This window comes from Prionailurus viverrinus, chromosome C2 (genome assembly GCF_022837055.1).
Source record: "Prionailurus viverrinus isolate Anna chromosome C2, UM_Priviv_1.0, whole genome shotgun sequence".
Classification (NCBI taxonomy): domain Eukaryota; kingdom Metazoa; phylum Chordata; class Mammalia; order Carnivora; family Felidae; genus Prionailurus; species Prionailurus viverrinus.
The window spans coordinates 151,503,602-151,530,971 of NC_062569.1; the positions used below are offsets into that span (position 1 = coordinate 151,503,602).

The following is a 27,370-nucleotide window of genomic DNA, read 5'->3' on the forward strand; positions in this document are numbered from 1 at the left end:
GGACTCTGAACACATAGCAGTATTCATGAAATATAGGATTTTTTTTTTTGTTTTTTTTTTTTTTTTGTCCACTGGAAAATTCAAGTGTAATTCATTGAATAAGGAAATAACTGTGTTTTTTTGTTTTGTTTTGTTTTGCAGAACGATTCATTCTTTATTGGAGGCTTATTGAGAATTGGTTATAAAATAGAAAATGTAAGTGTTAGATATGGGAAGCAGGCACAACAGCTGCCAGTAACTGGCAGTCATCTCACTGGTCATTGCCCATGGATCGAGTTCACATGTTTAGTGTTTTACATGTAGTATTTGGTAGTATCGATTTCTATATTTTGCTTAAAAAATCTCCTTACTCTGGAGGTTTGCATCATTTTCTTTTCCCTCCCGTATAAGTAGTATAATTCTGAGCTTCTTTTACAAGCTGATTCTTTTTTCTTTTTTAGATTATTTACCTTGCATATATTCTCCCAAATGAAATTACTAGGTCTCTAGTATGAACATTTTGGATATGTAATTACTAGATAATCTCCAGGTACAATAATCCAATTTTTAATGCTATTGGTAACATAATAAACATCTACCTGTTTCCCTTAAGCCTGATGCCAGCATCGATAACTCCACTACTTCTGAAGTCATTTCATATATATGTATTTTTTTAATGTTTTTATTTATTTTTGAGAGGCAGAAAGAGACAGAGCATGAGCAGGGAAGGGGCAGAGAGAGAGAGGGAGCCACAGAATCTGAAGCAGGCTCCAGGCTTCAGGCTCTAGGCTTCAAGCTGTCAACACAGAGCCCAATTCGGGGCTCGAACCCACGAACTGCGAGATCGTGACCTAAGCTAAAGTTGGACGCTCAACTGACTGAGCCACCCAGGCGCCCCTCATATATATATATATATATACACACATACACGTGTATATATGTATACGTATATATACGTGTATATATATACACATGTGTATATATACGTATACATATATATATAATTTTTATTTTTATTTTTTTTTATTTAATTTTGAAAGAGAGACAGAGTGCAAGTGGAGGAGGGCAGAGAGAGAGGGAAATACAGAATCTGAAGTAGGCTCCAGGCTCTGAGCTGTCAGCACAGAGCCTGATGGCGGGGCTTGAATTCACGAACCGTGAAATCATGACCTGAGCCGAAGTCAGACGCTTAGCTGACTGAGCTACCCAGGCACCCCTGAAGTCATTAGACCAGAAGTATGAATAACATTCTTGTGAACTCCTGACTCTTGATGAAGATCTTTGCACTGAATGCTCATTTGAGCAGTTGTGCTTTTCTCCTGTTGTTTATCTGCTTACTCTTCTCTGTTTGCCACAGACCATTTAAAGTACCCAGTCCTGCAGTGCTGGGTGACTCAGTCAGTTAAGCGTCCAACTCTTGATCTTGGCTCAGGTCACGATCTCACAGTTCATGAGTTCGAGCCCCACGTTGGGCTCTGTGCTGATAGTACGGAACCTGCTTGGGATTCTGTTTCTCCTTCTTTGTACCCCTCTCCCACTGTGCGTGTTCTCTCTCTCTCAAATAAACTTAAAAAATTAAAAAATTTTTTGAATGTTTATTTTTGAGAGACAGAGCATGAGCGGGGTAGGGGCAGAGAGAGAGGGAGACACAGAATCTGAAGCAGGCTCCAGGCTCTGAGCTGTCAGCACAGAACCCAGTGTGGGGCTCCAACTCACAAACCGCGAGATCATGACCTGAGCTGAAGTTGGGTGCTTAACCGACTGAGCCACCCAGGTGCCCTCCAAAAATGTTTTTTTTTGTTTTTTTTAAAAAAAAAATTTTTTTTTCAACGTTTATTTATTTTTGGGACAGAGAGAGACAGAGCATGAACGGGGGAGGGGCAGAGAGAGAGGGAGACACAGAATCGGAAACAGGCTCCAGGCTCTGAGCCATCAGCCCAGAGCCCGACGCGAGGCTCGAACTCCCAGAGCACAAGATCGTGACCTGGCTGAAGTCGGACACCCAACCGACTGCGCCACCCAGGCGCCCCCAAAAATGTTTTTAAAATACACAGTCCCTTTCATGAACCTTAATCTCTATACCTTTCACTTTGTGGTAAGGGTGGAAGTCCTAGTTTAGATGAGATCTGAGACCCCTCACTCACCTTTTGTTATTGTACTTTAGTGCTACACAGAGCATCCTCTGGCCAGGTTGTAAACCTCAGCTTCCAGGTCTGTAATCATTGAAGCAGCATCCTGTTCTCTGAGGGTGGCCTGAGGTTACTTAAAGATGTAACGTGTGAGTCCATGGTATCTGTTAACTTACAAATCGGGGTCCAGCTGTTCTAAGTTGCATGCTAGTGTAATGAAAGTAGGAGATCGTGTAAGTTTTTATCAAGAATCTAAAATGCTATATGTTACATATATGGTGTCACATGTAAATTTAGAGTTAATACCCAAATCACATTCTTTATCCATCTTTTTGATACAGAAAATCTTGGCAATGGAAGAAGCTTTGAATTGGGTGAAATACACAGGTGATGTAACAATTCTACCTAAATTAGGAGCGGTTGACAATTGTTGGCCTATGTTAAGTATTTTCTTCACTGAATGTAAGTATACATGCATTAAATTGTTTCTTGACTCAGTTTTTAAAGGAATTATTTGGGAAATGGAATGTGTGGTTATTTATCTTAGGATTTTTTTTAATGTTTATTTTTAAGAGAGAGAGAGAAACACAGAGCACAAGCAGGGGAGGGGCAGAGAAAGAGGGAGACACAGAATCCAAAGCAGACTCCAGGCTCAGCTGTCAGCACAGAGCCCAACATGGAGCTTGAACTCATGAACCGCGAGATAATGACCTGAGCCACGTTAGGTCCTCAACCGACTGAGCCACCCAGGCATCCCTATCTTAGGATTTAAAAAAATGTTTTTCTCTTGTGAATAAGAGAAAAGCCTGAATAAGAGAACTTTAAGCTTATAGTTTTATTCTTCTGTACTTCCTGTCTTAATGTTTTTTATGACATCATACTTCTAAAAATCCTACCTAATGAATGTCATGTTATTATATATAATACCCAGAAAAAGAGATCACAACTGGCACTTTATGTATTCTCATTCAAAAGAGAAATAAGGGGGCACTTGGGTGGCTCAGTCGGTTAAGCATCTGACTTCGGCTCAGGTCATGATCTCACGGTTCCTGAGTTCAAGCCCCACATGGGGCTCTGTGCTGACAGCTCAGAACCTGGAGCCTGCTTCGAATTCTTTGTCTCCCTCTCTCTCTGCCTCTCCCTTGCTCATGCTCTGTCTCTCTCTCTCTCAAAAATAAGGATAAAAAAAAGAGAAATAAGAGCTGAGATTGTAATTTTCATTTCCCTGATGACTGTTAATCTTTTGTATGATGAAACTGCTTTATATATTTATTTACTTTGCGAAATATATTTCTCTAAATAATTTGAATGTTAGCAGTTTTTTTGTAGTATATCTTTTTTTTTAATTAAAAAGATTTTTTTAATGTTTATTTTTGAGAGAGAGAGAGAGAGTGCGCGCGCGTGCACGTGAGTGGGGGTGGGGTAGTGAGAGAGGGAGACGCAGAATCTGAAGCAGGCTCCAGGCTCTGAGCTGTCAGCACAGAGCCCAGTGCGGGGCTGGAACTCCCGAACTGTGAGGTCCTGACCTGAGCTGAAGTTGGGCACTTACTGACTGAGCCACCCAGGTGCCCCTAGCTATAGGGATCTTGAAGCAGAAAATATTTGGCTCCTTAGTTGATGATGACTGGTAATTTGCCATCCCTACTGAGAAGAGGTCAAGTCTTATGCTGTTTAATGTAAGTGGTAGAGAGAAATTAAGCTTAAACATGAAGACTGGGTTGATAGAGGTGGTTCTCCTCATTGTTCTGGAGGCCTTTAATTACAGGGTAGATTTTATGGTAAAAGTGGAGGAGCAGTATCACATCGGGCACCCATGTGGACTCGGTTCCAACACTCTTTCTCTGTTCTCTTCTTTACAATAGCTGTCTTATGGTAGCTGCTGTTGTCCTTATTTTAGAAGTAAGCAAACTAAGGCTTTGGGAGGTTAAGTGATATTTCTGCAATCTAGTGAGTAGTACAGCCTAGGTGAGAGGTCAAGATTCCCTAATTTCAAAGCCTAGGTTTTTATCCTGTAATCTTACTTTATCCCTTATTAATTACTTTATTTGGTGACCTTTCAGAATTCTTTCTTAAATCTTAGATTTTAGATACTTTTTTCACCTTGGAAATATATGTGTTTGGTAGAGGCTTAACTATGATTTTGTTGGGATAAAATTACTATCCGTTAAAAAATATTTTTTATAGAATAGCTAAAAATATAGAAAATGAAGTCTTGGTATACTTTTAATATAAGTTTTGGTTATTACCTACTGTGTTTTAATTAGTTTATTAAATTTTTAAAAGAATGGTATTTCAAATAACATTTTAACATTCATGAGAGTCAGAATGTTAAATTAAGATATTTAAAATTATTTGTTACATTAAATACATTTTAGAGAGTTTTCCATGTTTTTGTTGTTAGACATTTTTATTGAATATTGTGCCAGGTACACCATACATGCTCAGTAATGTTTGTGGAACTGACTTGAGTAATTATGAGACCTGTTTGGAATATCATGACCGAACATTTATTTAAACTACAATTAGAACTAATGTAATAATAAGTGCTTTTTTTTAATGCTAGACATAAAACAGATGAGACTCCCAGCAAGCAGTGAATCTAATAATGTGTTCTAAAACATTTTCAGTTGTGTATTTTCAGCTGTATTATTTGGTACATGTAAAAGATTACAAGAAACATGTTATTTAGAAGGTATAATAATTAATTGACTTTATGGATTGACTTACATAACCTAAGTTTTAGAACATTAACAGTACCAATTTGTTTTCTCACTCTCTCCTAAAAATAAAATTTAGACAAGTATCACATAACTAAAGTCATAACAGAAAACTGCAATTTGCTTGAAGAATTTAAAACTCAAAATTGTGTGGAGTGTATAGAGGTGAGAATAAATATTTACTTGTAAGTATATTTTAAGATTTATCTGTTAGAACTTTTATTAACATTCAAAGGAAGTTCAAAAAAACTGTCAGCACACAACAAACTGTAAAATCCATAAACAGGTTTGAGGGAAATTTTTAATAAATTTTAACTGGAATATTTATTTTTTTGGAACAGGCAAACAACATCTTGATCAGAATTTTCTAATGTTACACATATATTTTTAAAATATATATTTATATATTATTAAATTAAATTCACATAATGTTGAATAACATAAACATCAAATTGTACATATTTTAAGAGTTAATTATAAACTGAAATTTGATTTTTTTTTAAATTGAAAGGCTTTTACTTAGTTGAGGAAGTATGATTTTCTCTGGTATAGCTTTATTAAGATGTAATTCACATGCCATAGACTTTAATCATAGGAAATACAATTTTTTTTATTTAAAGATTTTATTTTTAAGTAATCTCTGCACCCAGTGTGGGGCTCAAACTTAAACCCTGAAATCAAGAGTCACATGCTGTACCAACTGAGCCAGCTGGGTGCTCAAGTAAATAAGATTCAACTAAATTTTTAAAGAAGGATTTAGGAAAATATTTAATGTTCTATTTAATTCACTAATTAAAGCCATTTATGTGATCCAGTTTATTTTACTCTGTTTATTCTGAAACTGTAAGTATTTGAAGTGAAAAGTTTCAGTTGCATCTGTAGCATCTTTGATTTCACATTCTTACTAATTTTGCTGCATTTTTTGGCAATTAATCTATTCAGCATTGCCTATATGTTACTGATTTATATATTGGGGTTTTTTTTGGCACTTAGGTTATTGAATAATACCACATTTTCTTTTTTTTAAGTTTATTTATTTTGAGAGAGAGTGCGTGCATGCTAGCACACAAGCAGGGGAGGGGCAGAGAGAGGGAGAAAGAGAATTGCAAGCAGGCTCTGTACTGTCAGCACAGAGCCTTACATGGAGCTTGAACTCACGGAATTGTGAGATCATGACTTGAGCTGAAATCAGGAGTTGGATACTCAACTGACTGAGCCACCCAGGTGCCCCTAAATAATACCACATTTTCTAACTCTTGCATCTGCTTTTTTCCCTGCTGTGTGGCAGGCCCAGTAGGTATATTTAAAAGTGGGCCTGCCAAATACTATACACAAGGGGATTAATTATTAGTAGTTATTCATAATGTGGTTTTATTTTCTAATATTCCTTTAACAAAGTTAGCATTGAATCGTCAGAGACTGGTTTCTTTAAATATATATACCAACATATTGGGTATTGCATTCCCCTTTTCCACATAAATAACACCCCAGGTTATTTCTGTTGTCAATGACAAAAACCTAGAACTATTTTTCCTAGATACTGGGTTCTTGATTGCCTTTGCATTTAATTTATGAGTCTTTTTTCACCTTGGTTTCTCAGCAAGGAGAACTAATGAAAATGAAAGGAAATGAAGAGTTTTCAAAAGAAAGATTTGATATAGCTATTATCTATTACACCAGAGCCATTGAATATAGGTAAGAGCAAAATAGAACGAGATCCTTTTTGTGTGGCAGATCAAGTTAGAATGCTAGTCAGGAGAAATAAAAACAAGGCAAGGAATTAGAGAGTAATTTCAGTTTGCCAAGTGGAATAGATGTTCTCACCCTTCGGCACCAGAAGTATTAGGGATGGCCTGGGTCGATGAACTTAACCGAGCAGTAGAATTCAAGCAAGTCAGGCAGAATTATGAATATTACTTCTACCCTACCCCATTTCTCTCAAGCTTTCCAGTATAGGGTCACCTGTTGTTTTTTTTTTTTCTTGTTCTCATTTTGCCTTTAGCTGACATCTTCCAGATTGTTAACTGATCAAAAAGGGTTAGTTACTAATACTTAAGATTTCCATTAGAAATTCCCATTTGGGAAGTTTTGCTTCCTAAGAGGGAACTTTTAAAGGATAATAGTTGGGATTGTTGAGAGAAGGTGTGTATTTTTTCTACCTCATCTTCTGTTTGCTCACTGCTAGAATTTTGTAGCATTCCTGCATGCGTAACTCATATTTGGTTCCTACTGACATATTAGCTGGGCCACCTAGTATTGCAGTAGCCTTTGGAGGATGTGTTGCAGACAGCTACTCTCTTTCGTGCCTTGCCCATCTCCATGGGGAATGAGTGACTCAGGGTAGCACACCACACCTGGAAGGCTGCTGCTCTGCTCTGAGGAAAGAAACAGATAAAACTAGAAAGGATAAAATGTGAAATGAAGCTGTTTAAATTATTGTTGTAGTTTAAAGACCTTCAGAGTTCTTTGTCAAAGTGGTATAGTCCTGACTTATGTGAGTATAATTCTGTCCTTTGTACCTATGCCACACTTGTGGTTTGCTAACTTTTTATTATGCCTTATTTTATCTTCACAGCATCCCTATGAGCTAGGCAGAAATAGTAGGACATTTTGAATACAGGGTAATATAGATTGATTTGAATAAAGTTAACTATGGTAGGAAGTGAAGGAACCAGGACTTAGCCAATTAGGTCTCCAAATCCTATATTCCTTCTGCTCTGCCACATAGATGTAAAGGTTTTGAGAAGTTTTTTATGCCTTATGTTTTCTGTGTGCTTTTTATTTGTTTTGTATGTAATGTACTTTCCTGACTAAACATTATTTCTTTTAAAGACCTGAAAATCACCTTCTTTATGGTAACCGAGCTCTTTGTTTTCTTCGCACTGGACAGTTTAGGTAAGTTGGTTAGAGTACCCCAGTCACTGAGCTATTATGCTAAACTACCCATTTTTGAGAAATACTTCTGTTTTGCAGGTAGACAAGAAAATCCTTCAGTAGTTTTGGCAGAAATAGTTAAATGGTTAAAGGGGCTCTATAGGCTTTATATAGAACAACAATGACAGCAGCAGCTGTTGATTGAATGGATAACATGTATGCTTTTTTCAGTACTTGTACATGTGTTTCTTAATTCTCATAACACACTTAATAGGTAATGTTATTCTCCACATTGAAATTTGGGGGGGCTCATACTGTTAGTAAGTAGTGATGTCAGGATTTGAACACAGATCTTATCTGATGGTATCAAAGTTTGTGTTTATAATATCTATGTTACTCCCCCCTTTTTTTTTAAGTTTATTTATTTTGAGAGAGAAAGCACGAGTGGGAGAGGGGCAGAGAGAGAGAGAGAGAGAGAATCCCAGGTGTTCCTGTGTTACCTCCTTTTGCTCCTTTAATTGATCTTTCTAATTCTGGAAGAATTTTTGCTGTTTCTTTCCTATATCTTGATATAAAAAATTAAGTAAATCTCACTTATAAGTGAAAGAAAGAAAAGATATTTAATGGTTTAGCTATGAGACTCGAATTATGATTTATGTAATTCAGTCTTAGTTTCTTATGTTGCATTGAGATTTTATGTATCAGTTGAGAAAGATTGTTGACACTGTGCCATGATTTTGTTGTTCCTCAATTAAAAATTTTTAGGATAATATCACAAGCATTAGTAGTGAACAGTATATGCTATTACGTTTAGTTATATCCTGCCATACTGTAAGATGGGCTTAGAGTGGCTGCAGGAATATATGCACTCAGTAGAAGAATATTACAAGCACAACAAGACAAACTAAAAAGCCAGTTTAGAGCTGGGGATCCTCAGAGTAAAGCTGCATAGGCATAAAGTCCTGTAAAGTTATTAGTTATAATTCATATTTGTGTTTGACCTTTCTATTGCCAAAATAAAAGGAGAAAACCTGACAAGTTACACGAGATTTTTCACTGTCCGTGAAGAAGGAGGACAGAAGTTGTTCGGGCGAAACAGTTTTCCTGATGTTTAGTTCTGGAAGAGATTTCTTAGATGGCTTACAAGTAACTTGAATTGAGTGATGGACAAGAAAGAACCTCCACAACTTTTCTGTGAAAGCAGAAAACTCTCTGAAAGTGCAGTTTTGGGTTTTTTGGTGGCGTTTTCTGATGAAAGCAGAGAGTTTGATACCAGTGATTTTTTAGTTAAAGTGCTTACATTGGGATGCGGGAGGGTGGGAGTGGGGAAGAGAGTATGTTCCAAGTATGTAGCTTTTAAAAATAACATGTGTTTTTCTTTTATTATAAACAGAACACATTCTCATGGTAGAAAATTTGGAAAATACGAGAGTTTAAAAAGAAGAAAATAAAAATCACCAGTAATCCAACCACCTCGGAGAATACCGCTGTATTAACGTTATGCAGCTTTTAGATGGCTTAAGCCGTGGATAAACCGAGGCTATCTAGACTAGAGGAATGGATGGGCTTGACACAGTCTTCCATCAATACCACTGTCCTCAACTGGTTCTGACAAGAAATGAGCTGCAAATGTCCTTAGGTTATTGCGTCTGGCTAGGTCCAGAATTGCAGATATCCTATGCTGTTTGATGGTGAATCTGTGTGCTTTCAAGATGAATAGGTTGGCAACTTGGCTAGCCTATTGTGAAAATCGAAATGTTGATTGGGCAAAAGGTCATCCGCTCTGCATAGGGGAGCTCCGAGAGCTGAGAGGCCAGCCAGGGGGTTTCTGCCCTCTTTCACGAGTGTTGAATGCTAGACATTCAAGGAGGATCCTCTTAAAACTGTGCTGCAAACGAGGTGCATCAAAGTAGAAGTACAGAAGCCAGGTAGCCTGGTGAGGTAAAGGTTAAAAGCAGGGTTGTGTGTCCATCCTTGTACTGACTTCCTGATGGTCTAGCTTGTGGTTCGACACCATCGAAGTTTTCACTAGAGGCAGGTCAGCAGCATTTCCTTCTTAGGTGATCACCAATATGTATTGGATGCCAATGTAATGTCAGAAATATTGTGCCACACGGGATTGTTGGTGTTTCCCACCTTCTCACACATTGTTTACATGACTTGCTCAGTAACCTAGGGATGTTTTCTGAGTCCACAGTACGTTTCATTCCTGATTAAGTGAATAGATAGTGTAGATAGTGTGACTTCAGGAAGGAACACGTTGCCAGTGATTCACTCGTGTCATTGACAGCAGAAGGACCCATGCCCCTTAGCTGAGTTACCGTGGTTGAGATGTTTTGAAGGTCTCACATCTGAGGTTTGGTAGATCTGTCATGGGAATCTGGCTGAGCAGCTGTGGGACACCTGAGGGTAAAGCCTCCAACCACCACCACCACCACCACCCCCCCCCGCCCCCGGCACTGTTCTGAGCACTTTACACACACAAGCTCAACAACCCTACACGACCCCGTGAGGTGGTTGCTCCTGACTCTTTTTAGATGAGGAAACAGGAATGGGGAGGTCAAGTAAAGTGTTCTCAGATACTAGGTGGGTGTGATGGAGCCAGAATTTAAACCCAGACAGCCTGGATGCAGGGTCTCTACTACTAATCCCCATGGACGGGTGATGGTAGAATCAAAGGGTAATGTGAAAGCTGAAAAGAAAATTAAAAATAAATGCTTCAAATAGTCAATAAACATTAATATCCTTATAGGACATGCTGATTACAAACCGTGAGTCTTTTTTTCATGTCCATCAGATTGGCAAAAATTTTTAAAGCTTCATAATACCAAGTGTTTGAGAGGATGTGGAACAAAGGAAACTTGCGTACTCCGCCGGAGAAAATATAAATTGGTGCAATCACTTTGGACAGCAATTTGGCAAGGTGAAGATGTGCATACTCTGCAGCCCACTTCTAGGCTCATATCCTCCAAACTCAGACGTGTCCCCAAGAAGATACGTGCAAGCCTTCACGATAGCATTGTTTGTAAGAGTAAAGGAATGGAAACAACTCAAATGTCCATCAGTGGGGGAATGGATAAACAAATGATGGTATATTCATACAATGGAATCTTATGTAGCAGTTAAAATGATGACAATGCTGAGTGAAAAAGCAAGTTGCAGAATGATTTGTATGGTATGATGCCATTTATATAATGTTCAAAATATGCAAAATGACTTACATATCCACAATTAATACATAGTGTGTATTAAAACTTTTTAAAATGCATGGGCATGTTAAACACTAGGGGAGTGGCTGTCTCCTGGGGAGGGAAGGAGGGAAAAGGATCGGAGATAAGAAAGATGATACACAGTGGATGTCAACTGTAACAAAGTTCTGCAAAAAGATCTGAAGTGAATGTGGCAAAATGTTAAGATCTTGCTAAGCTGGTATATGGGTGTTGACTATATTAATGTTATTTTTGTACTTTTATGTATACTTGAAATATGTGATAAAAAGTGATACAGTGAAATTGAAAATGCACATGATAAGATGAAAAAAGAAAAAAGCAGCGTTCCCTAAACATCAAGGATAAAATAAGTGAAAAGTAATCTTGAAAGAAGAGAAATAATAAGTATTTTAAGACCAAAGGTGGGGAGCCGGATGTGAGGTGTATGGGGAAAATGCTTCATTCAGAAATGGTCCAAGTGGCGGTGGTGTGGTTTTAATGCCAGATAGTCACAGTTTGTAAATCAGGTCACCTTTGGGTGAGTGTAGGTGAGGCCAAGAGCCCACCTGAACTCTTCCCATTCATCAGACACGGGCCCCTCCAGGTCTGCAGATGTCGCACTTGGGGAATCCTTGGAACGGGATTGGGGAGAGGGGGGTAGTGTGTGTGGAAATGCTCAATCTCCTGCTACAGCATCTGCTGAATACTTCAGGCTCAGGACTGTGCAGTGTACTCCAAAATGCCTGGTGTGGCTGAGATGTCCTTTTATTCATGTCTTCCAGAAGTTTACTTTTCAAATACGATTTGGCAGTTACAGAGCATTATAGAGTGATAGTTTTTTTTTTTTAATGTTTTTATTTATTTTTGAGAGAGAGAGAGCATGAGCAGCGGAGGGGCAGGGAGAGAGGGAGACACAATCTGAAGCAGGCTCCGGGCTCTGAGCTGTCAGCACAGAGCCCAACGCGGGGCTCAAACTCACAGACTGTGAGATCATGACCTGAGCTGAAGTCGGATGCTTAACCAACTGAGCCACCCTGGTGCCCCTAGAGTGGTAGTTTTAATTGAAGTAATCAGCTGTTTTGAGTTTAAAGGAGAATCTAGAAAAAGCAATTAGACATATCTATGGCTTCTGTAGTTATGGGTACTTAAGCGAGGTATGTGATTAGGCTGTGCCTCCTTACTGTTTCATTCCTTCTGGTACTCACATGTGGAAATCTGCATTCTTTGATGGGATGTGATAAACTGTGTAAGGGGAAATGTAATTGGAGAAAGGGAAAGTTTAGCCTTGGATGTTTTTTTTTTTTTTAATTTACTTTGGAAAATTATCGAGCTTTAAACTTGGTATTTACTTTGACCTTCACTATTTAATTACCCATCATAATACGTTCTCTTCTTTTAGATCCAACTTGTGATTAATAGCAGGAAGATAGACTTTAAAATGACTTCTGTTTTTTTGTTTTTGTTTCTTTGGTGTCTTTCTGAATTTCTCTGAGGCCAGAGGCATAAATCAAGTCAATTGTGTGTTCCTGCGAGAACTTAAAAAAATCCTAGTGTGTGGTGCTTGACTGGCTCAGTCAGTAGAGCATGTGTGACTCTTGAACTCTTGATCTTGGGGTCATGAGTTTGAGCCTCACATTGGGCCTAGAGCCTATTTTAAAAAATCCTAGTGTGTGTGAGGAATGTCACTGTGAGTGTTTTGGTTTGGTGAATTTTTGCTCATGCTGCTCTCTTTCTTTTGCGGACTCTATTTTTACAAGCTGCTGAATTTGCTTTTGAAGCTTTTGAATTTATTTTTTCAGTCTTCTTTGTGCTTTTAAAAAGCAGTAATGCACATCATAAGAAGTTAAGAGTACAAAAGAATGAACTGAAAACTCTTGCCAAGCTCAGACCCCTGCCCTAATTCATCTTTTCAGATCCTTATGTGTTTCCATAACGTCTTATGCCTATATAAGCGCTTATTATGTTGAATCAAATGCAGTTGCCATTTTTATAAGTCAGAATATAGGCAGTTTCGTTTGGTTCAATGTAATGTTCATATATATGTGTGTGTGTGTGTGTGTGTGTGTGTGTGTGTGTTAAAATATATTCCTTGTGTGTGTGTTAAAATATATATATTTTAACATAGGAGCATGCTCTACACACTGTTGCACTTTTTTCCACCTAATACTTAAATCTTGGAGCTTGTTGCATATCAGTGTATATAGAGATATACCCTTGTATATGTTCATGGCTCCATAGCCTTTTACGAAATGGATTACTCATGCTTTGGTTAGTTTGTATTAGAATATAAATTATTTCTAGTTAAAAATAATTACAGCTCTGTAATGATTATCCTTTTACTTATATTCTGCACTCAGGTACAAGTATATCTGTAGAGAAATTGCTGATTGCTTTTACTTGGATGAAAGAGTTTATATAATTTTAATTCCAGATGACAACTTTTGATATATAGTGTATGTGTTTATTCAGTTGATGGTTATCAGTCGCTGCTTATTTGGCAGTGAATGACCATTACATCTGAATCCTGCTTTTGTCGCTTCATTGTAAGATCTGTGAACTTGAGGAGGGGTATTACTATTTCTTTGTTGGTCTGGTCAGTCCCTGATAGTGATGACTTATAATAGGGAATGAAAAAAGTGATAATCCTTTTATGTCTTGCAAAGTCCTTACATATATTGTGATTTGAGAGAGTCAATAAATAGCATCCCCTGTCCCTCCCAAGTCCAGAATCAGTTAAGAGATGGAAACAGAAGACAGGCAAATGATGATCCAGTCTTACCTCTAATGCTGATCCAGTTTTTAGAGAACAGAGCTTTATCAGGATAGTCTCATAGCTAACTGACTTATTCATCCATGATCACAGACAGAACTGGCTACAGCGACTTTTATGAACTTTAAGCTTGGAGGAAAAGGGAATCTGGTGTTATGATGGTGTTCAGTAGAAGATTCCAAAGAGAAAAAGAAGAGGCTACACCACTATGATTTGTGCCCCTCCCTCTCCACTAGGTAGTTATTATTCATCCTCCAGGGAAAAGTTAGGGGTGGGGAAGGAGATAGCTCAGAAATGGTTCATCTAGCAAATCCACATGGAAGCTAGAGGAGGGAACAATACGTATTCATTCCTAACATTTTAAGGCAAAATGTAGCACGTCATATATGAAGAAATAGGTGAAGGGGCTGGAGAGAGAACACTTTGCCATGTAACAGGTATTCAGTTGGATCATCTAGGCTAGAACTCTCTCTTACCTTCTGTTCAGTACTCTCACCATTATGTCACACAGTCTTTAAGAGTAAGTAGCCATTTGCATTTCTTGTTTCCTGTTTTCAGAGATGTATTGTTCAGGGTATTGCTGTTCCTAAAGGCATACCTGCTCTCCAGAGTGTTTAGGTTTCAGGCTGTACTAGGTTGGATGAGCAGTAACCCCATGTAATTTACTATGCCCAGTTGGTTTTAGTAGGAGGATGTGGTCATGTGCTAGTAAATGTGAAAATATGTTAGTGTTCTTATATATTTATATACACAGGCACTAATGAATATAGTATTTGCAACGTGATTGTAATATAGTACTATAGTTGTAGTATTGTACATTATATTAATTATAATAACAATAACATTCAACATTGATTCAGCCAGTATGATGGGAGTTCTCCTTTTAGCTCTGTCAGAAATGGGCAAAAACGGACATAGTTCCCACTGTATTCTAGACGGTGGGCCAATGGTGGGAGGGAGGATGTTGTATTCATGGAATTAGTGTGCTGGGTGGCCTGAATACAGAGGAGGAGGGGGGTGGTGGTCAGGGGTGAGACCAGGGAGGGTCTTGTAGGCTTCATTAAGACTGTTGGCCTTTAAGAACATCAAGAAGTGAGGAAAAGATTTTAAATTGAGGGGAGATGGCACGATTAATACCTTAAAAAGATCAGTCTAGTTGTAGTGAGGAGAATGGGTTTGGAGGGGATGCAGAAAGAATGTGGGTTAGGAGGCTATTGCAGTACTCTAGGCCAGAGATGATGGTAGCTTGGAGCAGGGTAATGGTAGTGGAAATGGAGAAGCGGAAGGATTTGACATACTTTGAAAGTAGAAGGTACAGAGGTTGCTTATGGTTTGGTGTTTGGAACTATTACGAAGTTTCTGCCTTCAGCCACTTCATAGATCATAGGCTTACTCTGTAATACTGAGCTCACTAGAAGAGATACATTTGTAGGAAATAGAACTTGACTTCACTCTTGGACATCCTGATTTAAAGTGTCCTTGAAGGATTCCAGTTGGAATGTCACATCGGCAATGAGTTAGGTAGGTCTGCCACTCCAGGGAGAGGTTTGGGCAGGAGACAAATACTGGGATAGTTAACCTAGATGATTTGAAGTTGTAGATGTGGGTGAGGTTGCTTGGGGAGACGGTTCTCAACTTTTATTGTGCCCTGGAATTGAGCTTGGAAGAAATACCCCCAACCCAGAGATTTTTGATTAATTGGGCTTCTAGCAGCCCCCCAAATAGTACTCATGTGTAACCAAGGCTGAGACCCACTGGTCTAGAGTGAGGATGAGCTGAGAACTAGGACTGAACCTTGAGGGGCACAAATAGTGGCCAGTTAAGGGAAGATGAACCTGCATGGAGACTGGTAAGAGGTAGCCAGAGAGGTAAGAGGAAAACTGGAAGCGTGATGTCATGAAAGCAAGAGGGAGAGAGTGGCCAGTAGTGCCTGTTGCTGAGAAGCCAAATGGAATTTAGATTGAGTAATATGAACATCTTCTAGTTCCCATAGGGAGATCTGTCTGTGGGAAGCTTGGAATGGGTGCTGGGTTGGAGTGGGTTGAGATAAGAGGAAATGTAACAGTATAGGCAGCTGTTAAAAGTATCTAAGGACAGAAGTAATGAGACGAGATACGCCATTCTGTCATGATGTGTTTGGTTGCAAATAGTAGAAAACCCTGTTTACATGGTGAAGAAAACTTAACCTCGTTCAAAAAATCCAGAAGAACGTGGCTCTAGGGTTGTGTATTTAGTTGCTCAACAATGTCCTCAAAGACCTAGGATTTTTCTAGCCCCACTGTGTGACTTGGACCTCAGTCTGGCTACTGTATTTCAGATGTTAAACTGGACATTCTAGTCTCCAGCAAAAGAATGGCTCATGCAATCTTCAGAAAAAAGAAAAATACACATACTGTGAAGCATATGATTCATAAGTATATAGGTTGAATTTTCAGAAACCTTACATGTGTAAGGTCCCGGCACCTTACATGTGTAAGATCGGCACCCAGATCACAGCCCCAGAAGTCTGCTTTTTTCCTCTTCCCAGTCTGCCCACCTCCTCCCCCAGGATAACTACTATCCCAGCTTCCAACGCTACGGGTTAGTTTTGCCTGTTTTTGTGCCATGTAAATAGTCATATGGTATGTGCTCTTTTATGTTTGGCATTCAGCATTGTTTTTGAGATCCATATTGTTGCATGTAGTTGTAAAGTGTTCATCTATTGCATGAATATACCACATTTTATCCATTCTAATGTTGATGGGCATTTGGGTAGTTTCTAGTATTTGGCTTTTACAGATAGTATCATTGTGAACATACGTATTCATTTCTGTTGAGAATATAATTAAGGAGTGGAGTTGCTGGGACGAAAGTATGCTTATATGCAGCTTTCCTACATAATTTCCTGTCTGGTTGTATCATTTTATACTCCTGCCAGCAGTATATGAGAGTTTCAGTTCCACGTCCTCACTGACACTTACTATTTTGTGTCATTTCATTTAGACATTCTGATGGGTATGTAATGACACATTGCTGTGATTTTAATTTGCATTTCCTTAAGTTGATCAAGGATATTTAAGTTGAGCATCTTTTCATACGCTTATCGACCATTTGGATATTCTCTTTTGTGAAGTGCCTGTTTGGATATTTTCTTTTCTTTTGAGTTGAATGTCTTATTCATTAGGTTTTAAAAAAATTTATTTTGGATATGAGTCATTAGTCAAATATATGTATTACAAAAAGCTTCTCACATTCTGTGGCTTGCCTTTTCACTTTTGATGTTTCGTTTTCACAAACAGATGACACTAACTTCAATATAGTGCCATGTATCAGTTTTTTCCTTTATGATAAGCACTTTTTGGGTTCAGTTTATAACCCTTGCTTTCTCTAACATCACCAGAATGTTCTGTTTCTTTCAAAAGCTTGATTTTTTAACTTTCGCACTTAGACGTATAGTCTACCTGGAGTTGGTTTTTGTATTTAGTGTGAGGTAGGGTTCAGGATGGACATGGATGTCTAATTGACTCATCACTGTTTCTTAAGAATGTATGTTTTCTCCATGCACAGCAGTGCTCATCTTTGTCAAGTAGATCAGGTGACTATATGTAAGCATCTGTTTCTGATTTGTTTGTACTAATCTGTTGGTCTTTAGATAGACTTTTTTTTTTTTTTTAACTGTATATAGTCTGGTAGAAGCTACTGCTATCTAGCAATGTAAGTTATCTAGCTTTATTCTTCCTTGTAATCTCTTTTTGAGTGATGAGCCCTCTGAGCTCTCATTGGCCAGCTCTGGGTTATAGGACTACCTCAAAACTAGTCAGTGCAAAGGAGAGTGAGATTGCTGCGATTGGCTTACAATGATTATAATTATCACCCTCGTTTTACATGTGAGAAAGCGGGCCAGAGAGGTTAAGAACTTCCTAAATAATCCCAAATTGAGTTAGCGATTGTACTGAATTTAACTTCCATCTGTGTTTCAGTTTTCAGGCTCTGTCCGCTGCAGCTTAGCTGATGTGTGAAAGATCTGGGAATTATATTTTTGGAGGTCAGAAGTCTGGCTGACACGCAAAAATAGTGCAGAAAAACCATGCAAATAATAACAAGTTTGGCATAGATGTAGATAAGATATGTGCAGGAAATAACTCCAGAAATAAGAAAAGTAGTTATTCCTGGGTAGTTGTGATTGTGACTCTGGGTGACTTTTTCCTTTTGTTTTGCTTTTCTGTATTTTCCAAATTTCCTATAATGGACATATATGGATTTTTAAAAGTTAAAAAATTATTTTAAACTAGGTTATTTTTGGAAAAGTCAAGAAGTACAAATAGATACACAATATATAATGCCTTTATTAAATACATAAAAATGAATATTTATTTTTCTTTTCAGAAATGCACTTGGTGATGGAAAGAGAGCCATTATTCTAAAGAGCAATTGGACAAAGGTAGATTTCTTTTATATTTACATTCAGCAAGTAATGCCATATAATTTTGTGAGAAATCTGTGTACAGGATGTGAATTTTATATGTAAAAATGCTGGATAAAATTAATGCAGAGCTCAAGAATGTGAGAGGGAAATCTTCAGTTCCATGATCAGAAAGGATACTTCACACAACAGTGAGGTCCTGCATGTCTGAGGAGGACAGGTAGCCCATAGGAGTGTTGAGGGTCTGGAGGGTACTTGAGTGATTGAGATGTCAGTATCTGCATTTTCTGGATTGGTCAAAGACCTTCCTATGAAAAATGAAACTTAAAACCTAGAATGAATTACAGGAGACTGTCTTTACAACCTTGAGGTGAGAAAGGATTTCTTAAATAATACACAATGCACAAATCTGGGGTGGGGGAAATCTAGTAAATTTGAATATATCAAACTTAAAAACTACCGTATGTCAAAAGACACCATGAATGAAATCATAGTCTGGGAGAAGATAATTTGTCATATAGATAACATATATAACTGACAGGATTTATGTCCAGAATATGCAAAGAACTACAATAAATAAGAAACCCAGTAGAAAATGGGCCAGTGAAATAGATAGGCACTTTGCAGAAGAGAAATCCTGAATGGGCAATAGAAATAAGTTATGTTTTGTTTCCTAGAAATTAAAATTGTACAGTTAGAAAAATGAAACCAAGAGAGCAGAGTAGAGAGCTTCCAAACAGACCTTCATATACATGAGTAAATAAAACAATGTGGTATTATTAGGTACTTTAGATTGGCAAATTAAAGAGACCCACAGTCCCAAGTGCTGGTGCATGTGTGTACTAACAGGAACCCTCCGTAAACTGGTGGGTGAGAATTGGTTGCAGCTAACTTGGAGAGCACGATCATATGCTTATGCTGTTGTAATTATTTGATTCTAAGTGTGTGTGCCCCACAAACATTCTTGCAATATGTGCGCATGGGGAGATATACAGAGTGGTCATTGTGGTGTTTTTAATGGCACAAAACTGCAGATACCTACATATCCATTGATGAAGCAGTGATGGATGTGGTATTTTCACTTGATCAGAGTTGTAACTCTCATCTGATCTGGCCCTCTTCTTATGTCACCCATTATGTCACTCCTACCCTCTCTCCCTTGTTCACTGTGTTGACCTGTTGGTCTCCTCGCTATTCCTTACATATGCCAGGCACTCCCAGTTTGTACTTGTTCTTCCCTCTGCCTAGAATTAGAATGCCTTTCCCCAGAGTTAGCTCTCTTATTTCCTTTCATTTTTTACTGAAAATTGTCTTCTTAGTGAAAACTTCTGGCTGTACTACTAAAGTGGCAAGCCTGCCCCTGCCTAGACATTTGCTGCCCTCTTTCCCTGCTTTACTTTTTTTCTTCTTGGCATTTATCATTATTGGACAACTCTGTGTGTTACTTCAACTGTGCTTACTGTGTGTCCTCCTATACAACGTGAGCTCAATGAGGACAGGTTTTTTTGTTTGTTTGGTTCACTCTTGAATCTAGACTGCCTGACAAGCTGCCTGGCACATAGTAAGCACTTACTAGTAAATAGTAAATACTTGTTGACTTAGTGAATGAACGAACCAAATACTAGTTTGCAGTTGGAATAAGTTAACTGGCTTACCGACATTTACAGATTTAAAAAACAGTGTTGAGGGGTGCCTGTGTGACTCAGTGGGTTAAGCATCTGACGCTTGATTTTGGCTCAGGTCATGGTCTCATGGTTGTGAGATCGAGCCCCACATCAGGCTTTGCGCTGGGCATGGAGCCTGCTTGAGATTCTCATTCTCTCTCTCTCTCTGTCTCTCTCTCTCTCTTCCCCCACCCCCGCCCCGGCCCCTCCCCCCTTCCCCTTCTTGCCCTTGCTCTCTCTGTCTCAAAACATAAAAAATTAAAAAACAGTGTTGAATGAAAAAAAGCAGTAAAAGCATAATGTAGGCCAGAAAGATATCTATCAAACTCATGATAATGTTTGCTTCTGGGCAGTTAGAGAGGGAACAATGAGAGAAGGTCCAAAGAAGATTTCAGCCATATCTGTATGGTTTTATTTCTTTCATTAAAAAAAAATGCAAAACAAATACAACAAAATCTTAGCATTTATTTCTGGGTGTTATATTGATCACTGTATTTTCCTAAATCATAAAAATACCTGACTTTTTAAAAAAATTTTTTTTGAATGTTTATTTTTGAGAGAGAGAGAGAGAGGGAGCATGAGCAGGGGAGGGGCAGAGAGCAAGGCGACACAGAGTCCAAAGCAGGCTCCAGGCTCCGAGCTGTCAGCACAGAGCCCGATGTGGGGCTCGAACTCAAAAGCCGTGGGATGATGACCTAAGCCGAAGTCAGCCGCTCAACCAACTGAGCCACCCAGGCGCCCCCTGACTTTTTTTTTTAAGTGGAACTTCAGATAAGACACAGAAAGACATGTGTTTCAGACTTCATTCTTGGCTTTCTGTTTTTAAACCAGAGTGAATATAATCATAGAATTTTAGAGTCCCCCAAGTTGTGATTCATGTGGCCAAGGAGTGTATCAGAGTCTGGGGACTGTGAAATTCCCCAGGTGGACTTCCGCATCCAAATTTTGGAGTCTGTTTTTAAATGCCTCATTTTACAGATGAAGATACTGAATTCCAGAAAGGTAAAGGGACTTTTGCACGTAAAGACAAAACTGGACTGAGAATCCAGCATTGGATTTGCTTCTGTTTTAGAGTGATCAGTTAACGTTGCTATTTTTATTTCCAGTCATTGTTGTACTTGATACAGAAATTTGTTGATCACTGAACCTGCATTTGGCATGTGCTCTGTAAACACTTACAGAATGTATGGATGATAGAATTCTTAACACTGAAACCCAGACCCTGAAGTTGGTTTTCTGGAGTTACCTTTTGCTATTTCAGTCTAGTATCGATTGAAAAAAGAGTACTACAACTTTCTGAATTACATTGAAGACTGTTACGTTATAACAGTTACATTGTAGAGTGTTTATTTCTGGATTAATTTATTGAGCAGAAAATACTTTTTAAAAAAAGACTTTATTTTTTAATTTTTTTCTATTTATTAAGACTATTTTTTTAGAGCAGATTTGGGTTCACAGCAAAATAAAGAGGAAGGTAATTTCCTGTAAGTCCACACACATGCATAGCCTTCCCCATTGTCAGCCTCCCCCGTTATCAGCATCCTCCGGCTGACTGGTGCAATTTGAGAATTGATAAATCTACACGGGTACATTATAATCACCCCAAGTCCCTAGTTTCTCTTAGTGTTCATTCCCTAAATGTTAGGCATTCTGTGGATTTGGACATAGGTATAATGACATTTATCCATCATTATGGTTTATACAGAGTATTTTCACTCTCCCCAGTGTCCTCCCGATCTGCCTGTCCATCCTCCTTTCCCTGACCCAGTCCCTGGCAACCGCTGATCCTTTTACTGTCTCCATAGATTTACCTTTTCCAGAACACAGAGTTGGGATCATACAGTATGTAGCTTTTCTCATACTGGCTTCTTTCACTTAATAATACTCCTTTAAGTTTCTGCTATGTCTTTTCATGGCTTGATGATGCTTTTTTTTTTAGTGCTGAATAATACTACCTGCTTGGATGCACCAGTTTATTTATCCATTCACCTACTGAAGGACATTTTTGTTGCTTTCAAGTTTTGGCCATTAGGAATAAAGCTGCTGTAAATATCTATGCGCGGGTTTTTTTGCGGACACGTTTTCAGCTCCTTTGGGTAAATACCAAGGAGTATGATTGCTGGATCACATGACAAGAATGTGTTTAGTTTTTTAAGGAAATGCCAAACTGTTTTTCAAAGTGGCTGTAACTTTTTGCATTCCTACGCCACAAATGAGAGTTCCTGCCTCTCTGTATCCTCAGCATTTGGTGGTGTCAGTGTCCTGAATTTTGGCCTTCCTAATAGGTGTGCAGTGGAATCTTGTTCCAATTTGCATTTCCCTAATGACATGATCTTTTCATGTGCTTATTTGCCACTGTATACCTTCCTGGATGAGGTGTCTGTTAAGATCTTTGGCCCATGTTTAAGTGGGTTTTCTTATGGTTGAATTTTTAAGAGTTCTTTGTATATTCTTGGCCCTTATCAGAGTGTCTTTGCTAAATATTTGCTCCTGGACTGTGGCCTCTCATTTTCTTGACAGCAGTTTTCAGAGAGCAGAAGTTTTTAATTTTAGTTAAGTCCAGCTTATCAGTTATTTCTTTCATGATCCATGAAAAAGTTATCACCGTTTTTTGCATTTTACATTTAGGTGTGTGATTCATTTTTAGTTAATTTTTGTGGAGAGTGTAAGGTCTAGATTCTTTTTTTTTTTTGCATGTGGATGTCCCACCATCATTTGTTGAAAAGGCTCTCTTCATTGTATTGCCTTTGTTGCTTCGTCAAAGATCAGTTGACTATAATTATGTGGGTTCATTCATTTTATTTAAATAGGGTTATTTTGTGATGATTGCAAAAATATTTATATAGATGCTAAACACAAATCCTAGTAAGTATTAAAAAAATTTGTTAAGTATAGCTAGGTCATTTTTTCTTTTATTTTACCAGAAAGGAGTGGTCATTGAAGGGTAGCCTAAACTGCAAAAGCAAAGGTAGACTGTACAAGGTGCATTCTGTACTTCTACTTTAGATTGACTATGAGCCTGAGTCTGTTGAGTCATGCCTTGAGGGTATAAACCTGTATAGAAGGTATTCTTTAGATTCTGTGAAAGTAAGCCATTGTTCCCCCTTCTTTCCAGATAGAGAAGACTGGTACAATGTCAACTGTCCTACGCATGCTTTCAAGCTTAGGAGAGGGTATATCATTGTATCGCAAAGAGTGGGAATGTTTATAGTCAACAGACATTTGTCAGTAATCCCCGTGCATTGTCTTTTGATATTGTCATATAGCATACAAACCAGTAGCCTCACAGATGCCCACAAGAACCTTTTAATATCGAGGGGGTGTATTTTGTGAGTGACCAAACCTAACTCCGATTGGGCCTAAGTAATTGGTTCATGTAATTGAAAAGTCTAGGGATCAGCTTCAGGCATGGCCTGATCCAGGTCTGCATCCATTTTCTTCCTGTTCTCAGTTTTGCTTTCGTGTGCTTTTTTCATTTTCAGTCTTTTTTTCCTCTGTTTTCATTCTGTGTTTCTTTTTGGGTAGTAGTGTCTGTAGTGTCTAATCTGCCCCAGTTTTCATCCCATGTATTTTTCATCTTAAATGCTTTAACTTTGGAGTTTCATTCTGAGTATTTCTTACATATTTCACATCTTAATATGTTCAGTCTTTCTTTTAGCTCCTTAAGCATATAGAATATGTTTATAATAACTGTTCTAATGTTCTTAACTACTAACACTATCATCTGTGTCATTTCTGAGTTATTTTCAGTTGACTTTTTTTTCTCTTCCTTGTAGATCACATTTTCCTTATTTGCATACCTAGTAATTTTTTATTGGACATAGACATTGTGAATTTTACCTTGTTTGTTACTGATATTTTTGTGTATCTGTAAATATTTTTGAGCTTTGTTTTAGGATACAGTGAAGTTACTTGGAAACAGTGTTATTCTTCCGAGTCTTGATTTAAGCTTTGTTAGGTGGGACCATAGTGGTATTTAGTCAAGGGCTATCTTTTTCTTCACAGCTGGGGCAAAATTCTTCTGAGTATTCTACCTGTTATTCTATGAATTATGATGTTTTCCACTTTGGTTGGTGGAAACAGGAATTATTCCTGGCCCTGTGAGAGTGCTGACTGTTGGCTTTCAAGTGGTTCTTTCCTTGATTTGGGTTTTGGGAGGTTGCCTTGCATGCACATACTGACTAGTACTCAGTTGAAGTCTCAATGCAGGTGGACTGTGTGAGGATCTCTGGAGTTCTCTGTGGAGCAGTCTCCTCTCTGGTCTTCTGCCCTGTGAATTTGCACTGCCTTGGCTTTCCTGGACTGCTGGTTCTGTCTCTTGAACTGAGCCTGCGGGCCCTGTCTGGGTTCCTTTGCCCTGTGCCATGGCATAGAAATTCCATTCAGCAAGGTGGAGCAGTCATAGGGTTTATTTTGTGTGTTTCTTATGTCTCGAGGATCACTCTCTTTTGTTGCTTGGTATTCAACGTCTACAAACCTTTATTCCATATATTTTGTCCTTGTTTGTTTTAGGCAAGAGCATAAATCCAAATCTCTGTTACTGCAGCTTGAACAGAAGTGGTAATTAGAGCGTAGGCTCTCCTGGCTTCATTTTGAAAAGGACTTTTACCATGTAGTGGGAGCCCCAAACTGATATCCTTAATAGCTGTTAATTCTAGTGCAAAGAGAACCTCTTTTAATATCTGTATAGAACACCTGAGGGATGCCTCAGACTGATCCCGATTGAGCCGTGTGCCCACCAGCAGATTGATCCTACAACCTGGAAAACAGTGCATTTCGATTGGCCAGTCTCCTGGATCACAGCTGCACTCTTCCCTGTTTATTGTTGAGATGGAGCGCTAGTCCCAGCCCTGCCATTACAATACAGAGTAGGGACGTGGTGGCATCCGAAAAGAGGGGCTGCTCGGCAGATGGGCAACAGGGAGTTTCTATATATGTGCTACACAATGAGGTAGTGTCAAAGAAGAGCAAAGCTTTGTACTGCGATTGGGTTCAGGAAGCTCTGAGATACCTTTAATTTAAGCTTCCTTCACATAACTTCAGGCAGTGATACCTGAATAAGCTCCTTTCTCAAATGATAGACATTATAGTAGGTTTTATAGAGTTTGGGAAGAGGACCCAGCAGCAGATGAGGACAGTTGACGGTGGGGGGTGGGGGGGTGCGGATAAGAGAAAGAAAAGGCACTTCCTACAAATTCAGCAGGTATGGTTTATAATCTCATAATTTCTAATGCTATGAATTTTTATGCAGTTACCTAAATTTCAAAGTTGGGATATTCCTAGGGGATAGGATTTTGGTTTTGTAGCATATCTGAGATCTATCTTCATATGCCTTTTGAGGAAAAGCAGAGTTTAAGCAAATGGAATCAGAATTGGGATCTTTAATCTGAGCCTAAATAGTCTGGCTATAAAAATGCTTCAGAACTCACAGATTGGGTTGGGGCACCAGAGTAGGATTATACATATGCACCGAACCTGCATAAACAAAGGCCCTCATGGTTGTTTACAGCCTGTTTTAGTGAAAAGTTCATCTTTCTCAAAAGGGCCATTTATCTCTGATTTAGTAGTTTCTTATAGAATGAGAATGTTTTTTGTAAAATGTGGAGTAAGGAGGAAAGAGCTGTGGGCCCAGAGTCAAGAGGTCAGGATTCTTTGGTTTGCCTCTACACAAATGTGCCATTAGGGCAGTTTCTAGCCTCTTTCACAGGTACGTCAGTTCCCAAGTGGAGATACTGTACCTACAACAGGAGCTCAGTTTGTGAGTAGGTAGAAGAGGGGGTGGTTGAGTTAGCCCCAAGTTTGGTAATACTAGCTTTCTAGATTAAAATGTTCATCCTTGATGTAGAAGATTTCCCAGAGTGCATAAATGGGGCCAGCCAGGACTGCGGTTCTATAGCAAACAAAACAAAACAGGAAGCCCTGATCATTGGAATTGAGTAGATCTATGGTTTTTGGACCTTTTCTTCAAGCCAAGAACTACACCTAGAGATAAAAAATGAAAAGCTGATTGAGAGAGGTGGATGGAAGGCCTCGCCTAGGTGTACCCCTTATCTGTAGCCATGCTCTCAGAGGGGTTGCAAAACTTCTGTATAAGCTGATTTTCCTTCCAGCTCTAAAATCTGTGTGATTTCCAAAGTGTAGAGAGTGTAATGACTTAGAGACTATTACTGCCTTAAAATATTTTCAAAAAAATTAAGTTACTCCTATATAATGAATGTTTTTTTGTACTTTATTTGGCACAAAATAATATATTGCATTCTTTACTAGTAAAATATAATAAAGGTTGAATTATTTTCTTTGTGGGCATAAAAATCTCTTAAGCAAAAATACTGATCTCTAGTTAAAATTACTATAAATACTATTCATTACTTTTCATTTTAGCTCATTTAAGTAATTTTATTTCCTGAGAGGTATTAACATTTTAAAAAAATTTTCATTGATAGGGTCCTAATCTAACATTTTAGTAATTAGTTTTTAAGCAAAATATTTTTCCTTATCTATTTTCTTTAACTTAAGCATATTTTTGAGAAAAAATTAAATTTATCTTTTGGAACAGGGTCATTATCGTTATTGTGCTGCTCTTTCTATGCTGGGGGAATATGACTGGGCCCTGCAAGCAAACATAAAAGCTCAAAAACTCTGTAAAAATGACCCTGAGGGAATCAAGGATCTAATTCAGCAGCATGTAAAGTTACAAAAACAAATAGAAGACCTGCAAGGTATTTCACCTAAGATTCTTTGGTTACAGTCGAATTCCCTTTAAAACTTTTGAAGGTGGGTTTCTTGGATTAATGGAGGACCATAAATCAATTCTCAGGTGATTTGTACTTACTTTGTTTTGCTTTCTTGGTCAAGTCACTTAAGTTTTCTATTTCTATCTGTGTAGAAGTACATTAGTGTTATGTTCCATTAGGTAATTACAAATGATTTGTATCTTTTAGTTGAAACGGACAACAACAAATTATAATTTGTTCTTCTGTAGATTTTGAATAAAGTGAAGCCTTTTGAAATAAAATTGTTTAAAAATTTTTCTTCCATGGTTATAGTTACTTCCTAAAGAAAGAACCCTTCAGTAGAGTTGTTTGATACTCACACCAAGTGTGTGGCTCATTCTATAGCATGCTGACCACATATGCATATATACATCTGTATATGGATATGTACACATACCAGAAATCGGCTGTGTGGGCTAGGAATTCAAGATTTTCATTCTCTCGTTTTCTCTCCTAAGTGATTTTGCTTTCTCCAATGCCCAAAATTTCCTTACTCTATACTTTCACCATATAGGTCTTTGCTGTTTTTTCTTCTTTGGGTATTTACTGTCTTAGGAAGCTGAGCTGAGATGTTATCATCCAACTTAACGTGATTGTAAGATTGTGAGCTCCTTGAAGACAGATACCATCTCTGGTTCAGATTTATATACTGCTGCAGCTAGTCAATGATCACATGTAATGGGATGTCAAATCAGGCTGTATAACAATTTGGTGAAGCCATCCTAAAACTAAAAACATCTGGAAATACAAAATTATTCAGGTTTATTTTTCCAGTTCTGTAAATTTGATGCTCTGTCAGCTTAAAGGAAATTTTAAATCTCTTTAAAGTATGTGTTGCTAATCCTCTGATTAC

General features: G+C 38.2%; 1 protein-coding gene across 8 annotated transcripts in view; it reads left to right on the forward strand.

Annotated features, from left to right (window-relative positions):
- The window catches only part of TTC3 (tetratricopeptide repeat domain 3), a 127,789-nt gene that overhangs the window by 16,727 nt on the left and 83,692 nt on the right, over positions 1 to 27,370 (forward strand). For 5 of the 8 annotated variants that reach the window (XM_047876415.1, XM_047876410.1, XM_047876411.1 and 2 more), the window contains exons 6-12: positions 142 to 195; positions 2,450 to 2,570; positions 4,905 to 4,990; positions 6,426 to 6,520; positions 7,658 to 7,720; positions 18,044 to 18,098; positions 26,301 to 26,463. In XM_047876415.1, coding sequence (XP_047732371.1) covers positions 142 to 195; positions 2,450 to 2,570; positions 4,905 to 4,990; positions 6,426 to 6,520; positions 7,658 to 7,720; positions 18,044 to 18,098; positions 26,301 to 26,463 — 637 coding nt within the window. Of the gene's footprint in view, positions 1 to 141; positions 196 to 2,449; positions 2,571 to 4,904; positions 4,991 to 6,425; positions 6,521 to 7,657; positions 7,721 to 9,621; positions 10,623 to 10,643; positions 10,875 to 18,043; positions 18,099 to 26,300; positions 26,464 to 27,370 lie in introns of those variants that run through there. The other 3 variants (XM_047876416.1, XM_047876417.1, XM_047876418.1) reach the window with 3 other exon arrangements.